The sequence below is a fragment of the Camelina sativa genome, chromosome 7 (genome assembly GCF_030686135.1).
Source record: "Camelina sativa cultivar CO46 ecotype springtype chromosome 7, ASM3068613v1".
Taxonomy (NCBI): domain Eukaryota; kingdom Viridiplantae; phylum Streptophyta; class Magnoliopsida; order Brassicales; family Brassicaceae; genus Camelina; species Camelina sativa.
In genome coordinates this window covers 23,140,065-23,164,172 of record NC_141886.1, presented here as the reverse complement: position 1 = coordinate 23,164,172, position 24,108 = coordinate 23,140,065, and the positions used below count along the sequence as shown (strand labels likewise).

Genomic DNA, 24,108 nt, shown 5'->3' with positions numbered 1-24,108 from the left:
CGAATCGTCTATCAACTCATTAACCTTCATATCCAGATCAAAGATTATGTTCTTCATTAAGGGAGCTCTCATAACCCCATCCAAAAGCCACCGAGAAGACCAAACAAAGGTGGACTCACCATCTCCAATCATTTGTCTCAAACCTCTTTTTAGTAGGTCCCTACCATGCAGGATACTTCTCCAAGCGAAAGAAGGTCTTCCTCCAAGTTCAGCAGATAGAAAATCTGATTCATCAAAATATCTACTTTTGAAAAAAGCAGCGAACAAACTGTTTTCTTCTTAAATAATCCTCTATGCTTGTTTAGCCAACAGAGCCTGATTGAAGATTTGAATATCTTTAAATCCAAGAACACTTAAATGTTTTGGTAGACAGAGTTTATCCCATGCAAGCCAATGCATTTTCCTTTTATCCTCTACTGAATCCCACCAGAAAGCAGACATAGCCGAGGTCACATTCTCACAGGTCTTTTTTGGTAGCTTGAAACAAGACATTGCAAAGACTGGCATTGCCATTGCCACAGATTTGAGCAAAATTTCTTTCCCCCCATAAGACAGAGTGCGAGCATACCAACCAGACATTCTGCTTTTGATCTTGTCATGAATGTAGGCTAACATATCTGCCTTAGAGCTGCTAAAACATTCTGGTAAGCCCAGATAGACTCCTCCTCCTCCTTCTTTGACAATTCCCAACTTTCCTTGAATCTGAATCCTGACAACATTGTCCACTTTGATACCAAAAGTGATCGAGGATTTATCAAGATTGATCAACTGACCTGTAACTTCACCATATTCCGCGAGTATATCTTGAAGCTTTGATGCCTGATCTACATATGCTTTAATCAAAAAAAGGCTGTCATCTGCAAATAGAAGATGATGAATCGCAGGACCATGTGGAGAAAACTATATTCCATTAAGAAGACCATCTGATTCAGCTTTGTTTAGCATATGAGTCAAACCCTCTTCACAGAGTACAAATAAAGCCGGAGAGAGAGGGTCACCCTGTCTTAATCCTCTTTGCAGTTTGATTAAACCAAATGGTTAACCATTGATCAAAACCGTATAAGAAACTGTGGAAATACAGAACATAATCATATCCACCCATTTTCTTTTGAAGCCTAAAGCAATGAGTACCCCTTCGAGAAAACTCCATTCCATTCTGTCGTATGCCTTGGACATATCAGTCTTCACCGCCATAAAACTTTTAGAAATATCTTTGTGAGTGCGAAGTCCATGAACAACTTCATGAGCTATTAAAATGTTGTCCGAGATCAACCTTTCTGGGATAAAAGCTGATTGATTTGGCGATATAATCTCCGGTAGCATCGGTTGGAGTCTGTTCATCAGTATCTTTACCACAACCTTATAAAGAACAGAGCAAAGACTGATAGGCCAAAGATCACACATATGAGGAGAATTGAGTTTCTTTGGCAGCAGACAAAGTTGAGTGAAATTCCATTCAACTGGGAACACACTATTCTGGAAAAAGTTAAGAACCTCTTTGGTAACCTGTTCACCAACCACTTCCCAGTATTGTTGAAAGAAAAGAGCAGACATTCCATCAGCTCCTGGAGAACTGGCAGGTTTGATAGAGAATACTGCAAGCTTAACTTCCTCCTTTGAAACCGAAGCTAGTAAAGTCTGATTCATCCCATCAGTAACTCTGGGAAGAAGGCCATCAAGCATACTTTGAGGATTGAACGGGGAAGACGTAGAGAAAAGCTTGGTAAAGTAGGCAGCCGCAATTTCACCTTTAGAAGCCTCTGCTCTATGGATAATCCCATTTACATCAACCAACTTTTCTAACCCATTCTTATTCCTTGCATTCTTTACTGAGGCATGGAAGAATTTGGAATTTTTGTCACCCTCAACCATCCATTTAGCTCTGCTTTTTTTGTTGCCAATGACTTTCTTCTTCTCTATAAGGCTCAACCAATTTTCCTTTCAACAATCCCATTCTTACTGCTGACGGAGACATGGACGATTGAACCACTTCCAATTCGTCCTGGAGCTTAGTGATCTTTTCTTTTGCATTGAATTCATTTCCTTTTTTCCACTTACTAACAGCTTTCCTACAATTCCTGATGCGCAGGGAGACTGAAACATCAAAGCTGTTATCCATATAGTTCCAAGCATTGACTATTGCCTCTTTGACCAATGGCTTATGAAGAAATCTCTTATTAAATCTGAAAGATTTTTTGTAAGATTCTTGAGAAGAGACCAAATTTACCAAGACCGGACGATGATCAGAACCCCTGTTAGGCCGAACTCTCTAATTAAACTATAATTATTAGAGCTAAAAACGGTCATTTTCAGCCAATTTATGTTTATATCCATTTTCTACTTTGTTGACAAAAAAGAAACATATACTCTACTTTATTAAAAAAAAAAAAAGATCGAAAGAAATTAGAGAAAACAAATAAAGAAAAGATAAAGCACCTTTTTATAAAACTTTTATATAAGCTTTTGACTTTTAATTATCGTTCTGCCTTTTCTTGATCTTTTTAAAATAATTGTTCATCATCCCTACTCAGTACATGGACTATTAATTACATCACTACCAGCTTAAATTAATGATGAAACAAAATGCTTTCAATGCCAAAGCGCCTAACCCAATTCTCCCACTACCACTCTCATCATTTACAACTGCAGAAAAGAATCAGTAAATCTACCAAATCTGATTACAAATCTCAGTAATATAAGAAGAATAATAACATATATTCTTATAAGTTTTTACTAGAAACTTTTTACTTTAATAGCGTTTATATGCTCATGTGAAACTTGGAACGAGGGGAGATTCAAAATCAAAAACCACACTTTTTCTTGGCTAAAACAAAATCTACACAGTAATCAACTAGTAGTTACCCCAAACCTAATCAAAGAACACATTAAAAACAAAACAGACTGGTGCAAAAAAATATAAAAGTTACAAAAAATAATAAGTTGTCTTCTTCCTCCAATCTTTTATTTATCTTTTTTTTGTCTCGTTGCCCCATGTTTTGCTCCTCCTTATCTGCGTCCCATTGTCTCACTCAAATTATTTCCCAATATTCTATCTGTAAAATATGGGAGAAGAAAGTGTTTCTTGGCTTGTAATGTAGGCATCATCATTCCTTAAATCATGCTACTCCCTAGTTTTACTTATATACTCTAAGCTTTTAGTTTGTTCCATAAGACAATCCTTTGTTTCCCTTCTCCCTCTACAATTTGATCCTTTTTCGAGGTTTTTGTAATCAAAAGCTTATAACCCGAGTAGAATGTAGTAAACCAGCGTGATCGGAAGCGCTATGAGCATTCCGAATATTACCCTGCCAAAATCATATGGTTTGCAATGTTACATGTTAAAAAAGGATATCATTAGTAATCTATAGTCTAATAGATTACGAATCATATAATCTCTGACTTACCCTGTACTTAAAATAGCAGGATGAACATTGTACTCCTTAGCAAACACAAACGGCACAATTCCTTGAGGTAATGCGGCCTATAAAACCATAAAAAAAATACTTAACAACAAATCACATTTTTTACTGCGTTAAATTATTAGAGCTGAACTTAACGATTAAAATAAATTACCTGAACTATAGCAACACGCAGTAAATCACCACGCAATCCAATGGCTATGGCAGCAACCGCCATCACAGCCGGGCCCGTGAGGAACCTAACCGCCATAGCAAATGTTGCCACAGAGTTCCCACAAGCAATTAATTTGGGTTGTAACGCCATGAACAACCCTACACGATTTTACACAAACAGTTTAGTTTCAAAATCCGGCCATGAATATATATTTCTATACATCTATAAAAAATGTTCCAATCAAGTCCCATAAAAATGGGGACCATGACGACTATCAACAACACGAGACCATGTCGTCCACCATTACCATTTATCTAATAAGACACTCACAACACTGTCCCACCTGTCGGATGGTCCATCCCCAAAATTTTTGTTTCTTAATCAAATTTATGGAGTACCTAATTTAATTCTATTATTATGTAAATGAGTTTGATATGTCAACGAAATATGCAAAATTTAGACAATCTCTGTAATAAATAACACGTTTGGTATGAACCAGATTTATTCATTTAAATGGCTTAAAATCTAAAAAATTCGAAAGGAATAAAAACACAGTACGAAGAATAAACTTACCCAAACTGAACATTGCCATTCCAAGACCAGCATCAGATAAAATGGAGATAGATTGCTGTATGATTTTTGGCATTTCCACGTGCCACCTTCATATTCAATACCGGAATGTAAACTTCTTGAGAACCGGTCGGTTCGACTCAAGAGAAAAAAGCAATTTTAAAAATTTTGAAGTTTTTACTAACCGGAAAGCGACGAGAGCCCAAATAAGGCCAATGAGACTAGAGTAAGTGTTTGGGTTTCTGATGAGTTTCCTCCACACCATTATCAGTATCAGCCTTGTCATCACACTCGCCGGCGGCATGTTTTTTCGTTGACTTTCTCCTCCTCCGGCGGCTGCTCCTAGACCTGTCTTTGATTGTAGCTCCACCGAGGAATTTGGAGCGAGTTTGTTAAGTCCATTCTCGGCGTCTTTGGCTCTTTCTCCTGCTTCTTCTTTCTCGGCGAAACTAAATTGTGGCTCTCCTCCAAAATCTCCACTCCCTGGATGAGCTAGAGCTATAGTCACCACACACAAAAACCTAATTTGAGAACTTTTGCAATTACTTATCAAGAAAGTTATTTAAAATATGTACTAACTAACCTTTACTCTCTCCGTTGTGAGATTGATCAGGGACTAACATACGAATCTCTTTAGCACCTTGATCAGATCTTCCACCTTGTTCATTGTCTGGCGCTCCGCCGAAAACGTTAAGACCCGCCCGGTCTGAAACGGGTGAACCGTTGGAGCTCCATACGAACATGTGAAGCTCCTTGGCGTCATGGCTGTTTGACTTACCGCTGGTTGGAAGAGTAGTTTGCTGATTCGTATTGATGTCTTTCGGGTTTTTATTAACGCCTTTATTGGCGGTAGATGTGGTAGTTGAGGAGAATTCTGGATTCGGAGCCGGATAAGACCCGGCTCCACCTCCACCGCCTCCGGGGTAATACCCGAATCTCGGAGAGGACGCCATGGCGCAGTTCTCCTCGAAGTTCGAAGGTCGAGGAGTGGGACCTCTAGAAGACTGTACAGAGTACATATCTGCCGGACCAAAATTGGAGAGACGGCCACCAGGGAAGCCCATCATCGAGTAAAAATCAGAGTGGTTGAAATTGGAGCCTCTAGGAGTTGTGCTAAGGCTGTAAATCTCAGCTCCGGTGAGGTTTGACGGCCGTGGAGTCATGTTCGGCCCGCAGAAAGAGCGACGGGAAGCGTTTGATTTTCTCACGGTGACGTGAAGCTTCCCGTCGTCGCCGATCTCTGCGTCGGTTTCAAGAAAATCATGGCCGTCGAGTGAAACGACATCGGATTCAACTTTGAACGAAACGATTGAGGCAGCCGTCTCAGGGAACTGCTCCATGATGAGCATCTTGGCGCCGCGAAACTCGAAGAGGAAAAGAAGAAGCGTGTACCAGATGATACACTGGAGGACGACGATTTGGACCATGAGGGAACCAGAGTACTCGCCGTACATGGCGATCAAGAGAGGAATCCCCATGACGAGAGTGTTGGGAAGCGTGGAGAGGGAAAAGATTGTGATGCTCCACTCGAGGCTACCGGAACGGGTGAGATTAGCCCAGAGGACCAAGAGAGACAACATGATGATTTTTTGGAGAGTGTCGGCGGCGATGAAGCGGAGATTCATGGCGTAAGGGTTGTTGGTGGAGATGAAGTGGAAAGAGAGGAGAGGGACGGCGAAGATGGCGACGAAACGGTTGATTCCGGAGCATTGGTCTGGAGAAAAGATTTTCCACCACTGGACAGAGCCGTAGGCGAGGATCATAGCTACGTAGAGAGGGATCACGGCGGTGAGAACCGTGTAGAGGTCGTGCCACGAGATCATCTTGAAAGGGGTAAAAGTAGAAACAAGAGAGAAAGAAGAAAAGGAAAAAAAAAAAAAAAAAAGGAGAACCGTTAAACAACGGTGTCTGAGGGAAGAAGAAGAAGTGAGAGAGGACTTGGGAGCAGTGTGTTTGTGTGAACTGTGAAGGAGTGAGCAAGTTTGGGTTTTGAGGATATAATTTAAGGAGGGGATACCACTTTACACCTCTTTATACAGCAAATACGTGACCACCCAAGTTCCTTTTTACTATTTTTATTTTATTCTTTTGTTTGTTATTTTTTTCATCGATATTATCATAACATAATAATAATATAGTTTTTTCTCTTAAAGATATTAGTTCAAGAATTGATATGTATTACTTTTAGTTTTATTATCTATAATCTTGTAATGTAAAATATCGTGTGTTTTGATAACAATATTTCTCAACATTTTGTATAATATACCACATAACTAAAATCTAGTCGTTTTGGTTCGACTAGATAACAAAATACACATAAGTAGTAAAATGATTAAAAAAAAGTAAGAATAAGGATACTATTAAATCATATTTTGCAGTTTTCATTCTAGTTTAATATAATATATATGACATACACATGCCATTCATTTTTTATTTTGTATGCAAATGTGTTCCATGAAGATTAAAGTAAAATAGGAAAAAATATATATAAAAATTGAGTCTGCGAACAGAATTTTACATGTACAAAAATAGCATCTGAGTTAGATCTTAAGAAGAAGGTCTACATGTGGCACTCTACTTTTGGGGATGGGCATCGCAGACATACCTTTTCTCTTCTGTCCCCCTCTCTTCTTTGCTTTTAGTATTTTAACTTTACCTTTCTTTCACATTCTCTTAACTAATCCATTTTTTTCGTAATATGAATAAATCAATACCGATATCAAATGTACAAAATTATCTGCATTACTAACTCTAAAATTAGAAAGAAAAAAATGGAAGAAGCAATAGTTTCAATATCTCAAAAAGGAAAAAGAAAAAAAATTGGAAATACCCTTTATATTTTGTGATGTTTGATAAATCATTTTTTTTAGAAAAAGTAATGATTATAAAAATAAGGAGACAAGATGGGCTGGAGACAAAGAAGATCCACTAAGAAATTGGATGGCTCAAATGGAATTTGGCTAATGGCGTCGAGTGTGTCTATATGTTATTGTTAGGTTTACTCATTTGTCCCGTGAAGTAGGCAACACTCAATTACTCATTAGACGACATAAATGTTTAGCCTATATTCTCATCATTAAGCTACTGTCTAACTCCCCTCCATGATATTAGTTATAACGTTGCTTCTGAATTATTTGTTCAGATAAGCTCACTCAAGTCTTAACTTAGTAGATGATGGTCAGAAATTGGAATACACAAGCTAGTATAGAATAACGAAACGAATGGAATTTTACAATATCTTTTTTTTGGTTAACGGAATTTTACAATATCAAACATCACAGTTTTGTTTATTTAACATGTCATGGAAATCGCTGTGTTTTTGAGTGTATCAAAATTAAACAGCTCAATTTTAAATTTTGTTAATACAGTATATCATTTAATTCACTTTTATATGTAGAAAAATATATATTCTATTTTTTTTCTTATAAGCTTTTTTCCCGATATGGGTAATACTACCTTTTTAGTACACAACCAAAGTTCCACATGAGTAAATGGTTGAGACAGAGAATGTCGTGACCTTCTTGTGACTTAGTGTTGCTGTATCTTTCTGATTGCATAAAAGTATTACTTGACACAACTTCCTCAGGCAAGTCCAAACTCGAATGATTAATTGCGATTTATGCATGTTAGATAAAATTTGCCGTCCTTATACAAAACCAAATTATACAAATTTTTTTTTCTTTTTGTTAAACACTTTATTTAACTAGTTATTTATCCTAATGGAATCAACGTATATATCTTAATATATATTTTCATGCAATTGACGTTCAATTAACCAAATAAATAATCCTAGATATCGGCACAAGATTTAGGGAACTTTTGGAAGCACTTCATATGTCAGCGTAACCATGGTACAGTTTAAAATTGTGGTCTCTTTTAATTTTTAAGAAAATCAATTAATATAAATATCATCTAAAAATTAGGTTAGAGTTGAATTTAATAGAGTAAAAGATTCTTATAACGACAAAAGAAATTTGATGATAATTAAAAAAAAAAAAGAGCGAAAGTAAAGTACAGTGTCATTCAATAATCACACTGTATGCGTAATAAAATTATGTTTGTGGTTGAATAATCAAAGTCCAAGTCAAACCTTAACATAGTTTTCACGCCTTTGATATACGGAATTGTAGGAACGATAACGAAATTTTAGATTAATATACGACTGATGCTTCCAATAATCTCTGAGATATATACTTATCAATCGTACCGAATAGAAAGATAAACGACATTCTCACAAACAACCACACACGTTGGGAAAAGAAAAAGAAAAAAAAAAGAAGAAGAACGGCGTTGGTGTAACATAGCGATCATATTAAAACTATTCTCTTCATGATAATATGTTTTGAATATTGATTAGATGGTGGACCATTTTTCTTTGACACATACTAAATGGTGGACTTTGACAACCTAAATGTTGGACAATCAAAGCCAATGCATTGATATTCAATTCGGACCTATAGCTTAATTGGTGTTTATTACTGGTGTTCAACTGCTCAGTTAGACTAGAGTAAATTGTCTTTAGAGTTTTTTTTTATTATGTGTAACAAGTTATTGATCTCGTTTTTCAAAACTTACTGATCGATCAATATTGATCCCCAATTCTGAAAAAAAAAAAAGAGGTACGTCTAATTAAGCGATTTAGACAATCTTGAAAGTGAACAATGATGGGTACTGGTGACTTAAACACGTGATTAATTAAAGAAGGTGAAATTTTCGTAAAATTTTCTTAAATAATGAATAGTTAGAAGTATCGATTGTCAATTATTGAATAATAATAATAATCTGGACAAAGACTAAAAGTTCACTAGCAAGTCAAATAAAAAAGAGAATGACAGATGGGTGAGAGTGGTGAACAATGAATTCGACATGTTATAACGTACACGGTTGAATCATCTTTGTAATCATCTTGGTGATGTGATAAAACTTTTTCCGTATAGTTATTATATTGCAAAATATATTGACTTTATAATGACGGTAACACAATATATAAACCTTTTGTAAAAACCAATAAATACATGAAATCAATTTACTGTCTTATTCACTTTTAATTCTTTTTGAAATTCTTAGATGTATATATGCTTTTTGTTTCTGATTAAAAAAACAAACAAGATTTATCTATCAAATATAAGTAACTGTTTTTATTTGTTGTCCTCAAACATACCATTTTTATAGAATACATTTCAAGAAGATTTCATATGTTTCTCCCTTTGCTACAAGCCAATTGTATGTTTTAAATAAGAGACCTGATTTCATGATTGTATGTTATGTAATGCATTTGTATGTTTCAAGTTAATGACTAATGAGGTCTCTTTATTTTCACTTAATATTGCTATAGTTCGGTTCACCACATCAACCAATAATGAATCTCTCTGACCAATAAGACGAGGAAAAGCGCGGGACATTTGACATGCACGCGTCCTATCCATAAAGAAAGCACGTGACAAGCACATGGGCATGCCAGAGTCGCATAATCCATACATACATCTTCCTAATTCAGTAGTTGTAGTAACACACATTCCTCTGTTACTCTGTCTTTGTCTCCACTTTATCATATATTTTTTTCTCACTAAAATTTTATCTCTATCGAAGGTATGAAATACTTATCTCACATCACATATCCAAGAGTGTTAAGGTCCTTAAGGACCTCGGATACATAAACTCGTTTAATTTCTTCTATAACGAATGTAAGAGCGACCATATACTATCATATTGCCTATCCAATATTCATGTTGAGAAGGATTGGATTGTGAAGATTTTCATTTCAAGTTTGCTAGAACTGACACACGGCTATAGAGCTGGTAGCCCATTGGGCTTCCTTTCAAACTCTTAAATTACGAGTTGGGTTAAGAAAACCCAAATCCGAATTAAATCGTGTCATTGGTGAGGGAGAGAGACATTTTCTTGGTCATACGTAGTTTATTTATTACATACACTCCATATACAATATATACGATGTCAAAAAAATACAGTATGTTTATATATATATATATATATTATTGTTAGTAATTGATTTTAAATATCTATATATAACGTAATCTAAAACAGTATCATCTTAACCTATTAACATCCTGTGAAAATATATTTACACGAATGAACAATAAGGGTTAATTTGTATTACAACCTCAAATTCTTTTTCAAAATAACCGATTACCAAATACCACTAGAAAAACATAGAAAGAAATAACAACATTTATTTTGAAACTATAATTAACACAATATGTTTTGGAATGAGACATCAGGTGAATTGTAGGTGAAAATCTCCACCAGAATTGAATATTTAAAACCGTTTTTGTGGTCCAGGGATAAATATAGCAGCCTTATTTGAGACTTGTAGAAGTCAAAATAACAATGACGTTAATTAATTGATGTTTTAACAATCTCTCCTTGCCCATGAAATCTATCATCTATGCTACATTTTCTTAGTTGCTACTTGCTACTATCTATTAGTACAATTTTTTTTGATATATAATTTCTCCGTTCGGTATTCTCATTTCTTCGTCGTACACAAAATAAAACATCTCTCAATTCAAGTCAATAACTCCAATCCAAAGAGACGAAAAGCAATATTTGTTTGTTTGTTTTTGGTTAAACACGAAATTAAATATTTTTTTAAAAAAAAAACACGAAAAAGCTATAAAAGGACGATTAAACTATTTATCCTCATAGGTGTAATAAATAATTAGCGGACTATACACAAAATCCTTCTAATCATCATCAAATCTTTGCTTTTTACACCCGAAACAGGCGTTTCAATCTTTTTGACTTTTGACTTTCAACCAAACCAGTCAACAGAGGGAAGAGGAAGAGGAAATTGTCATCCGTGACCGGCTGCTGCTCACAGCTGCCCCCTCCTGAACGGCATTAGAGTCATTATCTGCTGCCTCACTCACACGTTCACACCGAGGACACATGGTTAAAGCCGTGGTCGATGATGGCTTTAGAGCTCGTAGCTCTTCAACTTCTATTTGTAGCCGTCGGTTTTGCTCCTTCAACGACCCGAACCATCTCTTTAGGTACTCGCATTCCATCTCCGTGTGCTTTAGCTTACTCCTATACATCAAATTTTGTGTAACCATCCATATTAATTTTGCTGTTGTGGCCATGCGTACTATTAAATATGCTTACATCATACGTAGTTTCTAGGTTTTATCCTATATATACCATTATCCCATAAGCTGAATTTATTAATATATTTAATTAACGATGTTGGTGTTTGAGAAATTTATACTTTTAAAAGACTATTCTACCGACCTTTGCATATAACTATTCTAACCATAAACATGTTTTGTACTATGTGTTCACATGTGATACTATATATGTAAGTGATTGCTTAATTGACCCGGAATGCCCATACGTTAGAAGAAGATCATCTTGCATCTAGTATCATATTTTTCTAGACTAAATTTAAACAATGAATTAAAGTTAAAAATTTATTATTTTGAAGTAAATGGTAATTACGATGAAGGATTATATACTTTTAGGCTCTTCATTAATCATCAAATTTATAACGTTTGGGCTATGTAATGTATTTAATTAATTTCCTTCTTTATGGACTTCATGAACTAACCTACCACGCGTAACATGTATCTATAGACTATACATGCATGTACACATTCATGTCTATGTCGAATATTATAGACAATACAGAGAAAACATTCACAAAAAGTGTATGTGTGTGTTTAAGTTTCATTAAAGTAATATGTATACTATATGGGACAAACATCATAATTGTGGACTGGCCAGAGATGAGCTGAAAATATAAAACACATCATTTACTGTCTCTAACTTTGTCCCTCATGTTCCCTATCGCTTTTTTTCTTGTTGATGCATTTATTTCATTCTATATTTTGATTTTGAATCATGGACATTTATATATAGACACGTAGACACAAAAATAAGATTACGGGCTTTTCATGTGTCGCATAAAATGGATGATAACTATGTATGTGGGAATCAACGTGAAACACTTGGATAAAAAAAGGATCACTTCCACTTTACTACATATTTCTAAACTACAATTGTAGTATATATGGTGAATTATGTATAGAGAATCTATGTTCGATCGCACACGATCTTTATATATAAATATTCTGTCAACGCACTCTCATTATTTAATATATTCTCAACCACTAAAAGCATATTTGCAAAAACCATATATATACACATAACATGCCTCACCGTATACGGTTTATACGTATGTTGTATATATGGATGATGCAATATATGAGGATGTACAGTACATAGATACGTACCGAGCTCTTCGGTTTTGAAACCACACCTCAACTTGCCTTTGACTAAGCTTCAAAAAGGTGGCCAAATCTTTTTTTTGCTTCTGTGGTTTCATAATCAGCCACCCAAATTAAAACATAATCAGCCGACATGATCATCAGAAAAAAAAAAGATTAACTGTTTTCTCTTTCATCTTTCTTATTTCAACATAAGCAAAACGTAGACGGAACCATTAATTATTGTACAATTATATATACTTACAGGGGTTAAGGTATGGTTTTGTATGAAACTCTCTTCAAGAAGATGTGATTGCTCTTTGGTTAGACGGAGCTTTTTGCGCCGCCGGCCCCCGGAGTTACTATCCTCTTCGTTGGCATGTTGCGTTGCACCGATCATATGATCTGCTTCCGTCTTTGGAGTTTGGTTAATGTCAAAATCTCTCATCCCGTGATGATCACCACCTACCAAAATTATTTTCATTTTAATTGGATATCTTTCAAAGACGCACTATCAAAACTATATAATAAATATGATTTAATTAATCTTTGGATATGATCTTACCAGGCGATGAAGGAGATGGAGAGAAGCTTGGAATTGATATTGTTAATTCTAAAGAGCTTGAATTAGGTGAGATGGCCATGGAGGAGGATGAGGGAAAACAGAATCAATAGAATTAAGAAGATAGTTAGATAGTGTTTTTTTCGGAAGAGAAAAAGTAAAGTTGAAGTTTTATATGATAATAGAAATGTAAGTGTGTGTTCTGTGTGTATATACACATGTGAAAGAACAAAAGAAAAAAGCGAGACAAAGGAGAAAGATTTTGTGATAAGCGTGGAATATGGAATAAGGAATTAAGCTTAAGAGAAATATCCAAATTATGTAAAATATTTAAAGTATGAAACACGACAAAATATATTTAAAAACAGGAGAAAAAAAAAGTATCAAGCAGGGTCAAATGAAAGGAACAAAAATTGAGGGAGAAAAAACAGAGAAATGGCCAGTGGTAAGTTGATGGAATATATATAAAAAAAAAAGTAGCATAGAATTAGAATTAATTAAAGAGGTGTGTGTAAGTGTGATTGGTGGATTTGGAGAGAAAGAAGGGGTTTGACTAAATATTATTAAGTCAAATCAGATTCGTATAATAATCAAATAATAATACCAATTTTTATATTTGGAGTTTAGTAAATTCATTTCTGGCCGTGGTGTGGGGACAATAACGGGTAGTCAAAGTTGTTTATGCGTTGAGCGTTACAATGAAATGCAATAATAAATCTTAGGAATATGAGAATGGTCTAAAACTTAAATGGATCTATTATTAAATGCTAAAACAGTATATAAAAATAGATTAATACCGTGTTAGTATAGTATATGGTAAAGAAGTAACAAGATCTTTAATAACTGAATTTTTTTTTTTGAATTTAATATTAAATTATATTCAAAAAAAAAATAAACACTTTACATTGTAATATGCAAAACTTTTTTCTTTAAAACATTTTTATAATAAATGTATTATGTGCTTAATAGGATCTTGTCGCAAACCAAATTTGAATTAGGTTTGGGCATTTGGGTGTCCGGGTCGAGTTCAGGTTCGGATAATTCGGGTTCGGGTTTTTCGGGTTTACTAATATAGGATCCGAACAAGTGTTTATATAATTTTGGGTCGGGTTCTGGTTCGGTTCCTATCGGGTTCGGGTTATTTGGGTATTGACTTTAAGAAACCTGTAATGTATCCAAAATATATTCGGTTATAAATAGTACCTACTCGAACATATCCAAAGTACCCACAAAAACATGAAATGTACCCACAAAACTCAAAAAACATGAAATATAACTGTACAAATAGTTGTATAATCTAACAAATTCAACAAAAAACAGTGAACTAAATCTTAAACAAATGAAACTGAGCATATCATGAAATCTTAAACAAATGAAACTGAGCATACCATATCTCGCAAAACAATTCATATGTGATATCGTGTATAATTGTTCTTGGGTATAAACAGGTATCTTCGGTTCCTCGGATTCGGTTCCTCGGGTTCGGTTCGGATAATACCCGATACCTGTGGTTATTTGAAAACGAAAACATATTGGTTATTTAGACAGAATTGGTTCGGGTCGGGTTCGGATCGGTTCCTCGGGTTCGGTTTATTTGCCAGGCCTAATCTGAATGGTGGTGTCCTCCTCATTCCCGATAGTACTCAGCCTATTTCAAACGTTTTTGTCGATTAATTTGACCAGCTTCTATGTCGACGAGAGTTGGTTGCCATGTCGCGTGTCATTCCTTTCTTTCTAGATGAAGTATAGAGTGTTCTGTTAATAACTGAAATTAATTCACGTACCATCTTAAAAATTTATAAATAAGCTTAAAATTTATAGGTGATTGTATTATATAGAAAATTAAATTTGGTTCATATTACTAAAAAACATCCTATATATAGGCATATTTCAGTTATGAAGATCTAGACTGGCTCGAGAGGGTAGCTACCCTTGAACTCTGTCGGTTAAGAGAAGGTCATTACAAATAAATAACCATTCTTATAGTTCGATGATTAAATTTATTTTCTTATGATATATAGTTTAAATTGGTATACATACACATATTGTCCACGGATTGTGTGATACTGAACGTTATCATTGGTTAGGATGGGGCATGCATGACCAAAATTTCCCAAATGTCTTAGGCTTAGGCTTAGTCTTATATTTAGTGGTCATTTCCTCCAATACATCCATGCTTTTAGGCTTTTGTATCCGAAATGGAGTGGTTCTGGGCCCCCATTACCTGCTTTTGTTTTATCTAGCCGACCTTGATCCGGTTTACTACTAAATATGTTGTCTTCCGAGTTGAACGAAATTCCTCACGCACAACTTTATTGGTTACAAAATAAAAATTTTGGAGAAATATTAGCTCATAATGTAAAAGAACATTAGTATATATTTTTCATTGTAGATAAGGTCATGCTTTAATTACAATTCCAACGAAATAATCAACCAAACTACATTTATAATTTTTAAAAATTTAATGAATCTAGATAAAATCTAAAAATTATATTAAACCACTTCTAATTTTAATATAGATAATTCTAGACACTGATTGCCATTGAGTCTTAACCTTACCACCAGCACCAAACCTGATAATCTATCAACCAATTTTAAAGTTAGTTGTGTAAGAGATACAGTGATGGAGAATCATTATTATTGGTACGGGATTTAGCACCCACGACATACCAACCTAAACCAAAAATAAACCCATTAATTCTGAATAACAATTAAACCGGAGATCTCCTTTTTGGGCCAGTTAAAAGGGCATATAAGCCCGACGAAGCCAACCGACCGACCTCTAATACCGCCTCCGAGTCCAATCTGATCATCAAAAGGGGAAATTTAACTTATTTTCAATACGAGATTAATAAAAATAGACTTATCTTGTAACTTAAACATTCATATAAATAGAGGGATTTCTCATGTAAAGCATCAAACAATTAATACAAAAACCCTAATTTTTCAATTGTTCATGAAGTAAATCTAGTTTTTTCTCAAGAGATTTTAACCCCTTCTTTTAATTTGAGCTTTGATCCAGTTTACAAGAGAGATTGTTTAGTGAATTTGTTTCCCCCTTTAAACAAATTCATTGTTTCAATCCTACATTCAACAATTGTGAAACCTGATAAACAAAAAAAAAATTAACAAAAAATAATCCAAAAAAACCGAATAATTAACTCAACCGGAGCTAGGGAAAACTTAAACTAGTACAAAAACTTTTAAATCATTTTTACGTGACTTTGTTTTGGAGTAGCGTCAAACGATAAAAATGAAAGGAATCATAAGAAGGAACTAAACACAATTTCGGATTTGGACACAAGTTTGTACACACAGTGTGAAGGTTATTATCGATATCTTTTCAATTTCTTGACGAACGATGGTTCATCTAGCAATGGACTCAAAAGAAAATTCAGAAGGTAAATAATCTCTTTGTTTTTTATGCAATTTCTTGAGTATCCAAAACACAAGACATACCGTATCTCTTTATTTTTTTTGTTTTTCTTGTTTTAAAATATAGTTTCAGGAGACTAATGAATCGGGATGGAACTGCGAGTAAAAGAAAAGACACCTGAGTTCCACATACGTCGATGAAAAATTCAACGCAAAAGTAAAATTGAATCACATAATCCACAATTAGTAAATTATCAAAGAAAATTGCAGGCAATTTTATGAATAATCCAAGAAACAAGTAATCAACTCAAACTTAATCACGAGTAAGGGAAAATTAGCTAGGAACAATCAAGAGATCTGAATATCAATTCAACTGTACTCAAAGAAAAGAAAAGAAAAGAGACTAACCTTTTTTTTTGTGTTATATTCTTTTTTTAGCTGAATTTCAAATTTCCTTTATTTGGACTAAGGTTACGTGCTGCACAAGTATAAAAACAGAGCTTCTTCTTCCTAGCTTGTTGGAGTATGAGATTTTGAGAGATTGGTCATCACTTGATTTCTCTTGTTTCTCAAGGTTGAACCGGGTAATTTTTTTTTTTTTTTTTTTCGTCATTTATGCTTATGCCATGTTTGATTTAATCAAACGAGTAAGTGCGAGAGGTACACAAAGAGACTGAGAGCTAGACAGTAAAGCGTTTATGATTATGAAAACTATTGAACCATGTTTCAGATCTGAGATACATCACCTGCCCTAGAAGTTTCAACAAAAAAAAACAAATGCAATTGAAAACCCCATCGTTTTTCCATGACTTTTTGTTTTGGAGTAGCGTCAAACGTCTACCAGTCTTCGTCTTCGATAAGTTCAGCACGGCAAAGAGGGCACTGATTACTCCGACATAACCACTCATAGATGCAATGATTATGAAACACATGCGAACAATTTGGCATTAAGAATAAGCATTGTTCCTCCTCCAAGCAAATAGCGCATGTTTCCATCTTTGGTTCCTCGAATATTACTGGGGATAATGTGACGTCAAGGGAGATGTACAATGGCCCTGGAACTTTCTCGGCTTCGGAAGCAATCTTGTAAGAGAGAATTCTGCATAAGGCGGGATCTGGGAGGGTTGGATAGAGGAGAGGATACATCTTATGGTGATCAAAGCTTAGGATGTTGTTCAAAAGGAGGTGAGGGGTTGGGAACGGAGGAGGAGTGCAAGTGACCACGTTTTTACGCGTTACTCTGATCTCCACAGTGTTAGATGTAGATTTGTGAGTGACTACTTTATCAATGCTCACGTGTTCTTGAATCTCATTCATTCCTTGGAATTTGTGGAGATTACATAAAGAAAACGTGATAGACCTAAAGGAAATAAGAAGGGTTTAATAATAATAAACGATGAGAGTGTGTCCATATTTATATCAAAACCAAAAACGTGTTTAGAAAAACAAAATCTAAAGCCGAGAGGAAATTATATATTTTCATTTATTTTGTTGTGTTTATATTTCTTTTCTGTTATTTTAATAATAAAAATCCATGCGACATTTTTTTTGTTTTTTGTTATATTCTATTTTTAGCTGAATTTTAATTTTTCTTTATTTAGAGAAAGGTTACGTGCTGCACAAGTATAAAAACAGAATTTCTTCTTCCTAGCTTGTTGGAGTATGAGATTTTGAGAGATTGGTCATCATTTGATTTCTCTTGTTTCTTAGGGTTGAACCGGGTTAAAAAAAAAACACTTTGTCGCTAATTACGCTATGATTCTTTTAAACAAACGAGTAAGTGCGAGAGGTACACAGAGAGACTGAGAGCTAGACAGTAAAGCGTTTACGAATATGAAATTATTGAACTATCGAACCATGTTTCAGATCTGACATACATCATCTGCCCTAGAAGTTTCAAATCCTAAAGACTAGAGAACGAAGTTGTACTTATGTGGGCATCGATGACAGACTAGTGCCATGGCAAATTTTCAATATTCATTTGTAACTTTGACCACAGCGAGATTAAAATCTTGACAAATATAGTGAGTTAAGAGTTTCTCTTCTTAACATAGTTATTCAGGCAAATGGATCGGAAGAATACAACACAATTTTTTGAAATTAGTCAAGTAAGAAAATACTCTCTATAGAATTTCCTAGCTCTCCCGTTAACAACATACAATATATGTATGTATATCTATCTTAAACATTTTTGTATTACATTTTTGTGTCATCCTCTTTTATTTTTGTATCCAAACAAGTCTCAACTAAATTTTTTACAATTCTTACAACTAAACACAATTATTTCCTTATTTGATAATATTAATTACCTAAAATCTGTCTACCTAATTTAAATCAGTATGTTAGATTTAAATATAATTCTTCTTTCCCTTTTATTTAATCTTATATTTTATTATTTTAATTACTATTTAATACATAAATTTAAAAAAAATTATAATTTTTTCAGCATTTGATCTGATTTGAATTTTTATAAACGGATATATATTTTAAAAATTGTCTTACTATATTTGTAACCAAACAAGTATATATAGAGCTCATAATACATTTTTGGAATACAATAGGGTGCCATCACTTTTTGCCAATTTCGGGTCGGGTTTTTAACTAAAATTATAACCGATTCAATTATCCAAATCCTCCTTAAGATTGCCGAATATTTTGGGCTCGTTTTTAATCCATAGCGTACTTATTTACATCCAATTAATGCTAATTATTGCCAATTAATGCCCATTATATCTTAGGAAATATCTAATTTGCATGCCGAATTTCTAGGGCCGAGTTTGACAAAAAAAAATTGATAACACAAATTATGTAATCACATCCTTATAATATAGCAACTCATTCAAGATGAATATATTTTAGAAAATATCTAATTTGCGTTTAATAAACAATTACATATTTGGTAAGATCTTATTAGTTTTAAATGTACACTATTAATCCAATAATATCAATTGAGAATCATAATAAGAATATGTCATACCATTCATTCCTAAATCATAACTAACCAAATCGTAAAATGTATATTCTCAACTTGCAAATCAAGAGTTTCTACAAAACCCTACCTACAACCGTTAACAGTATATATAGATGCAATTCACCATCGATTACAAGCACTTCTAAACAATTACAGTATCATATCAACAAAATAATAGATATGTGGTATACCATGGGGTAAAACCTAGTAGTATAATAAGAAGCTTATAGGTTTTCTGATGTCAAGATACTCAACCTTATAAAGGGAATCGATTTGTTCCACAGTTCATATAATTAAAATAAAATATACTAATCTTTGAGAGAAATATTAGCTCATAATGTTAAAACCATATTATAATATTTATTTTTCATTGTAGATAATGTCATGCTTTTATTACAATTCCAACGAAATTATCAACCAAACTACATTTATAATTTTTAAAATTTAATTAATCACGTGGTAATTTTTAGATAAAATCTAAAAATTATATTAAATCACTTATAATCCTAATATGGATAATTCTAGACAATGAATGCCACGTGAGTCTTAACCTTACCACCAGCACCTAACCCGATAATCTATCAACCGACTTAGAGTTAGTTGTGTAAGAGATACGATAATGCAGAATCATTCTGAAACACGATAAACAAAAAATAAAACTTCTAAACCAAAAATAATTCAAGAAAATCGAGTAATTAACTCAACTGGAACTAGGCAAAACTTAAACAGAGCTAGTTAGGAACGATCAAGAAATCTGAAAATCTAGTGTATATGAAAATTCCAATTCAACTGTAGAACTAAAAGAAAATTGATTGGTTTGTTGTAAAGCACTGAATAGTGGACTCCATAACCGGTCATGTATGGTCTATATGCGTTTAGTGTTTACGGTCCATCGACCATAGGCCCTATTCTATTTCCTAGTCGGTTTTGTACCCTACACTATATATATGTAACCTCAAGTCATTCATGAATAAGAATAAGAAGAGATTCTACACTTTGAATCCTCTCGTTTTACAACACGTTATCAGCACGATCGTTTCTAAAGATCCAGCTGAGTAAAACCCTAAAACCCTAACCGCCGTCGTTCATCCTTCTTCTTCCACCAAAAACCCTAAACCGCCATCTTTCTCCTCTTTGTTCGAAACAAACTCCTATTCACGAGCAAACCTGTGCTCGTGATCAAGTTCTATCCAAAACCAGTTCGAGGTTGGTTCTCGGTTCCGGGGAGAGTGCAGTACGTGAGCGGTACAAGGAGCGGTTCGAGATCTGTTCGTGGGAAAAGCTATTTGCGGTTTCTGTTCGAGGTTCGTGAGAGATATCTGAGGTCTTTAGCTCCCAGATCAAAACCGGTCAGACCCCTATTGGTGTTAAGAAATGGCGGAGGATATGAATGTACTAGTGGTGGACAGTGGATCCAGCCACACAATATTGAAGGATAAAAGATATTTCATAGACCTCATAATGAAAAATGCCAATGTTAGTACAATTTCGGGTACAACAAGCTTAATAGAAGGCTACGGCCAAGCTCATATATTATTACTTAATGGCACACATATTGAACTAAGTGATGTCTTGTACTCACCCAACTCTAAGAGAAGCTTATTGAGCTTTAAAGACATTCGGTTGAATGGTTATCATATTGAAACAAAGGGTGAAGGTAGCAAAGAATTTCTATACATTACCGAAATTGTAAATGGACATAAGAAGGTCCTAGAGACTATACCTGCACTAGCCACTAGTATATACCATGCTAAGATTAACATGATAGAAGCTAACTTGGCAAAGCACAAAATGTTCAATGAACAGTTCACTCTATGGCATGACCGGCTTGGCCATCCGGATACGAACATGATGCGTAAACTGATTAATAGTTCAAATGGGCACAACCTTAAAGAGAGAAAAGTTATCCCTAAAAATCTCACGTGTGTAGCATGTGCACAAGGGACACTTATTGTACGGCCATCACCAGCCAAAGTCCATAAAGATACTTTAAACTTTCTGGAAAGGATACAAGGTGATATATGTGGACCAATACACCCACCTTGTGGGACGTTTAGATATTTTATGGTTATGATCGATGCATCAACCAGATGGTCACACATTTGCTTGTTATCCACAAGGAACCTAGCATTTGCTAGGATGTTAGCCCAAATTATAAGGCTAAGAGCACATTTTCCAGATTTTCCACTTAAGACTATACGTCTAGACAATGCTGGTGAATTTACATCCCACACGTTTAATGATTACTGTATGTTCATGGGGTGAGTGTGGAACATCCTGTGGCACATTTCCATACACAAAAAGGATTAGCTGAATCCTTCATTAAACAAATACAATTAATTGCTCGACCATTGCTAATGAGATCGAAGCTTCCTGTGTCAGCTTGGGGACACACAGTTTTACATGCAGCAGAACTTATACGAATCAGGCCATCTAGTGAACACAAATATTCACCATCCCAATTATTAACGGGTCATGAGCCAGACATATCCTATCTCAAAACATTTGGTTGTGCCGTTTATGTACCTATTGCTCCACCACAGAGAACTAAGATGGGACCTCAAAGGAGGATGAGAATATATGTTGGATATGAGTCTCCCACCATTATAAAGTATCTTGAGCCAACCACATGAGATTTATTTAAGGCCAGATACGCGGACTGTCAATTTACAGAATCCGAATTCCCTATGTTGGGTGGAGAGACTAGCAAGCTGGTTAAAGAAATAACATGGAATCAAACATCCTTGAATTGGCAAGATCCTCAGACTCTAGCCTGCGATGCAGAGGTCCAGAAAATTATACATTTGCAAAAGCTAGCTATACAATTGTCAGATTCCTTTGCTGACCCAAAGAGAGTAACAAAATCGTACATACCAGCTTGTAATGCACCAGTACGTATTGATGTTCAGAAGGAACACAATAATCAAGTTGCTACAGAGTCTAAGCCATGTTTAAAACGAGGTAGACCATTAGGTTCCAAAGATAAGAACCCTCGGAAGTCTAAAGGTGCAAAACAGACCGAGGTTAAGGGAATTACAGAAAATACAGACATAGTCGCGGCAAAGCCTAAGGTACCAAATGAGGTTTGGGACGCTGAACCTCAAGGTCCTGAAGGTATTGATAATAATTAGATCTCAATAAATTATATCATGTCTGGAATTCAATGGAATCGTAAAGATGTCGACATCGATGAAATATTTGCATACAAGGTAGCACTTGAGATAAATGAGGATCATGAACCCACGTCTATATTAGAGTGCACTCAAAGTAAAGATTGGCTAAAGTGGAAAGAATCCATTGACGTGGAGTTAAACTCTTTAAAGAAGAGAAGTGTGTTTGGTCCGATCTTAAGGACAACACCTGAAATAAAGCCAGTTGGACATAAGTGGGTCTTTTTAAGAAAGAGAAATGAGAAGAATGAAATCGTGAGATACAAAGCACGACTTGTAGCACAAGGATTCTCTCAAAGACCAGGAATAGACTATGAGGAGACATACTCCCCTGTGATGGATTCAACAACATTTAGGTACTTAATAAGTCTGGCTATAAGAGAAAAACTGGATTTGCGGTTAATGGATGTTGTAACCGCATACTTATATGGTCCACTGGATAATGAAATATATATGAGATTACCAGAGGGTTTTGAGCTCAAAGATAAGAGTGGTTCTTGACAACAGTACTGCATTAGGCTGAACAAATCTCTTTATGGACTGAAACAGAGTGGTCGAATGTGGTATAACCGGTTAAGTGAATAATTAGCTAAAGAAGGCTATAAGAATGACCCAATCAGTCCATGTATATTTATAAAGAAGTTTGCAAACAAAGGGTTTGTAATTATAGCAGTTTATGTGGATGATTTAAACATCCTTGGGACCTCTGGGGAAATCGCCCAAACAGTCAATATCTAAAGAAAGAATTTGAAATGAAAGACCTAGGCAAGACAAAATTCTGTTTGGGATTACAGTTTGCGTACATTGGTAATGGAATTCTTGTGCATCAAAAGGCATACACAGAAAAGGTACTCAAGAGGTTTAAAATGGACCAAGCTCACCCATTGACCAGCCCAATGGTTGTTAGAAGCTTAGACTTGGATAAAGATTCATTTGGTCCAAAGAAGGCCGATGAAGAAGTTCTCGGACCTGAAGTGCCATACCTCAGTGCTATAGGAGCGTTAATGTTCTTAGCTAGCCACACTAGACCGGACATATGTTTTGCCGTGAACCTCCTAGCAATATTTAGTTCTTGTCCAACTAAAAGGCACTGGAACGGTATTAAACATGTGTTGCGTTACCTACAAGGGACGGTAGATTTTGGTTTATATTATACTAACTATAACAAAGAAGGTTTAGTTGGTTTTGCTGATGCAGGTTATCTATCCGATCCACATAATGGTAAGTCTCAAACAGGTTACGTATTTACACACGGTGGTACGGCGATCTCGTGGCGTTCTGTGAAGCAAAGTATTGTGGCCACTTCGTCTAACCACGCGGAAATCCTAGCAATTCATGAAGCCGGAAGAGAGAGTGTATGGTTGAGGTTGATGACTCAACACATCATGGCGAATTGCGGTATGGTCGAGGACAAGGAACCAACCGTAATCTATGAAGACAATACGGCCTGCATCGCACAGCTCAAGGAAGGTTACATCAAGGGAGATCGGACGAAGCACATCATACCGAAGTTCTTCTTCACACACGAACTACAAAAGGCCAGAGAAGTTCGAGTGGTGCAAGTGCAATCATGCGACAACTCAGCCAATCTCTTCACTAAGGCATTACCGACAACAACGTTCAAGAAGCTCATGCACCAGATTGGAATGCGGAGGCTTAAGG

The 24,108-nt window shown here is 35.1% G+C and overlaps 3 protein-coding genes across 3 annotated transcripts; all 3 read right to left on the bottom strand.

The window, feature by feature from the left end:
- Positions 1-2,794: 2,794 nt before the first annotated feature.
- On the bottom strand, positions 2,795-6,402 carry LOC104701748 (auxin efflux carrier component 3). Its single transcript, XM_010417488.2, has 6 exons — positions 4,727-6,402; positions 4,329-4,641; positions 4,147-4,232; positions 3,574-3,731; positions 3,405-3,481; positions 2,795-3,305 (listed from the first exon to the last, which is right to left on the bottom strand). The coding sequence occupies exons 1-6, from the start codon at positions 5,964-5,966 to the stop codon at positions 3,239-3,241; spliced, it is 1,941 nt and encodes a 646-aa protein (XP_010415790.1). The 5' UTR covers positions 5,967-6,402; the 3' UTR covers positions 2,795-3,238.
- A 4,373-nt stretch (positions 6,403-10,775) lies between these two features.
- Positions 10,776-13,359, bottom strand: LOC104701747 (homeobox-leucine zipper protein ATHB-X). Its single transcript, XM_010417487.3, has 4 exons — positions 12,934-13,359; positions 12,634-12,833; positions 12,396-12,475; positions 10,776-11,193 (listed from the first exon to the last, which is right to left on the bottom strand). Exons 1-4 carry the CDS (start codon positions 13,010-13,012, stop codon positions 10,929-10,931), a joined length of 624 nt encoding a protein of 207 aa, XP_010415789.1. The 5' UTR covers positions 13,013-13,359; the 3' UTR covers positions 10,776-10,928.
- A 3,783-nt stretch (positions 13,360-17,142) lies between these two features.
- LOC104704814 (uncharacterized) lies at positions 17,143-17,622 on the bottom strand. The gene has a single exon (XM_010420844.2). It carries the CDS (start codon positions 17,620-17,622, stop codon positions 17,143-17,145), a length of 480 nt encoding a protein of 159 aa, XP_010419146.2.
- Between the last annotated feature and the right edge of the window lie 6,486 nt (positions 17,623-24,108).

What these genes read in the sequence shown, in the direction of transcription:
- LOC104701748 (XM_010417488.2), bottom strand. Translation starts at nt 5,966, where the DNA reads ATGATCTCGTGGCACGACCTCTACACGGTTCTCACCGCCGTGATCCCT. An exon ending in TGGGCTCTCGTCGCTTTCCG is followed by an intron (nt 4,233 to 4,328) that starts GTTAGTAAAAAC and finishes TTGAATATGAAG; the next exon opens with GTGGCACGTGGAAATGCCAA. An exon ending in CCTGCTATTTTAAGTACAGG is followed by an intron (nt 3,306 to 3,404) that starts GTAAGTCAGAGA and finishes TGATTTTGGCAG; the next exon opens with GGTAATATTCGGAATGCTCA.
- LOC104701747 (XM_010417487.3), bottom strand. Translation starts at nt 13,012, where the DNA reads ATGGCCATCTCACCTAATTCAAGCTCTTTAGAATTAACAATATCAATT. An exon ending in TCCATCTCCTTCATCGCCTG is followed by an intron (nt 12,834 to 12,933) that starts GTAAGATCATAT and finishes TAATTTTGGTAG; the next exon opens with GTGGTGATCATCACGGGATG. An exon ending in AAAACCATACCTTAACCCCT is followed by an intron (nt 12,476 to 12,633) that starts GTAAGTATATAT and finishes ATGAAACCACAG; the next exon opens with AAGCAAAAAAAAGATTTGGC.
- LOC104704814 (XM_010420844.2), bottom strand. Translation starts at nt 17,622, where the DNA reads ATGAATGAGATTCAAGAACACGTGAGCATTGATAAAGTAGTCACTCAC.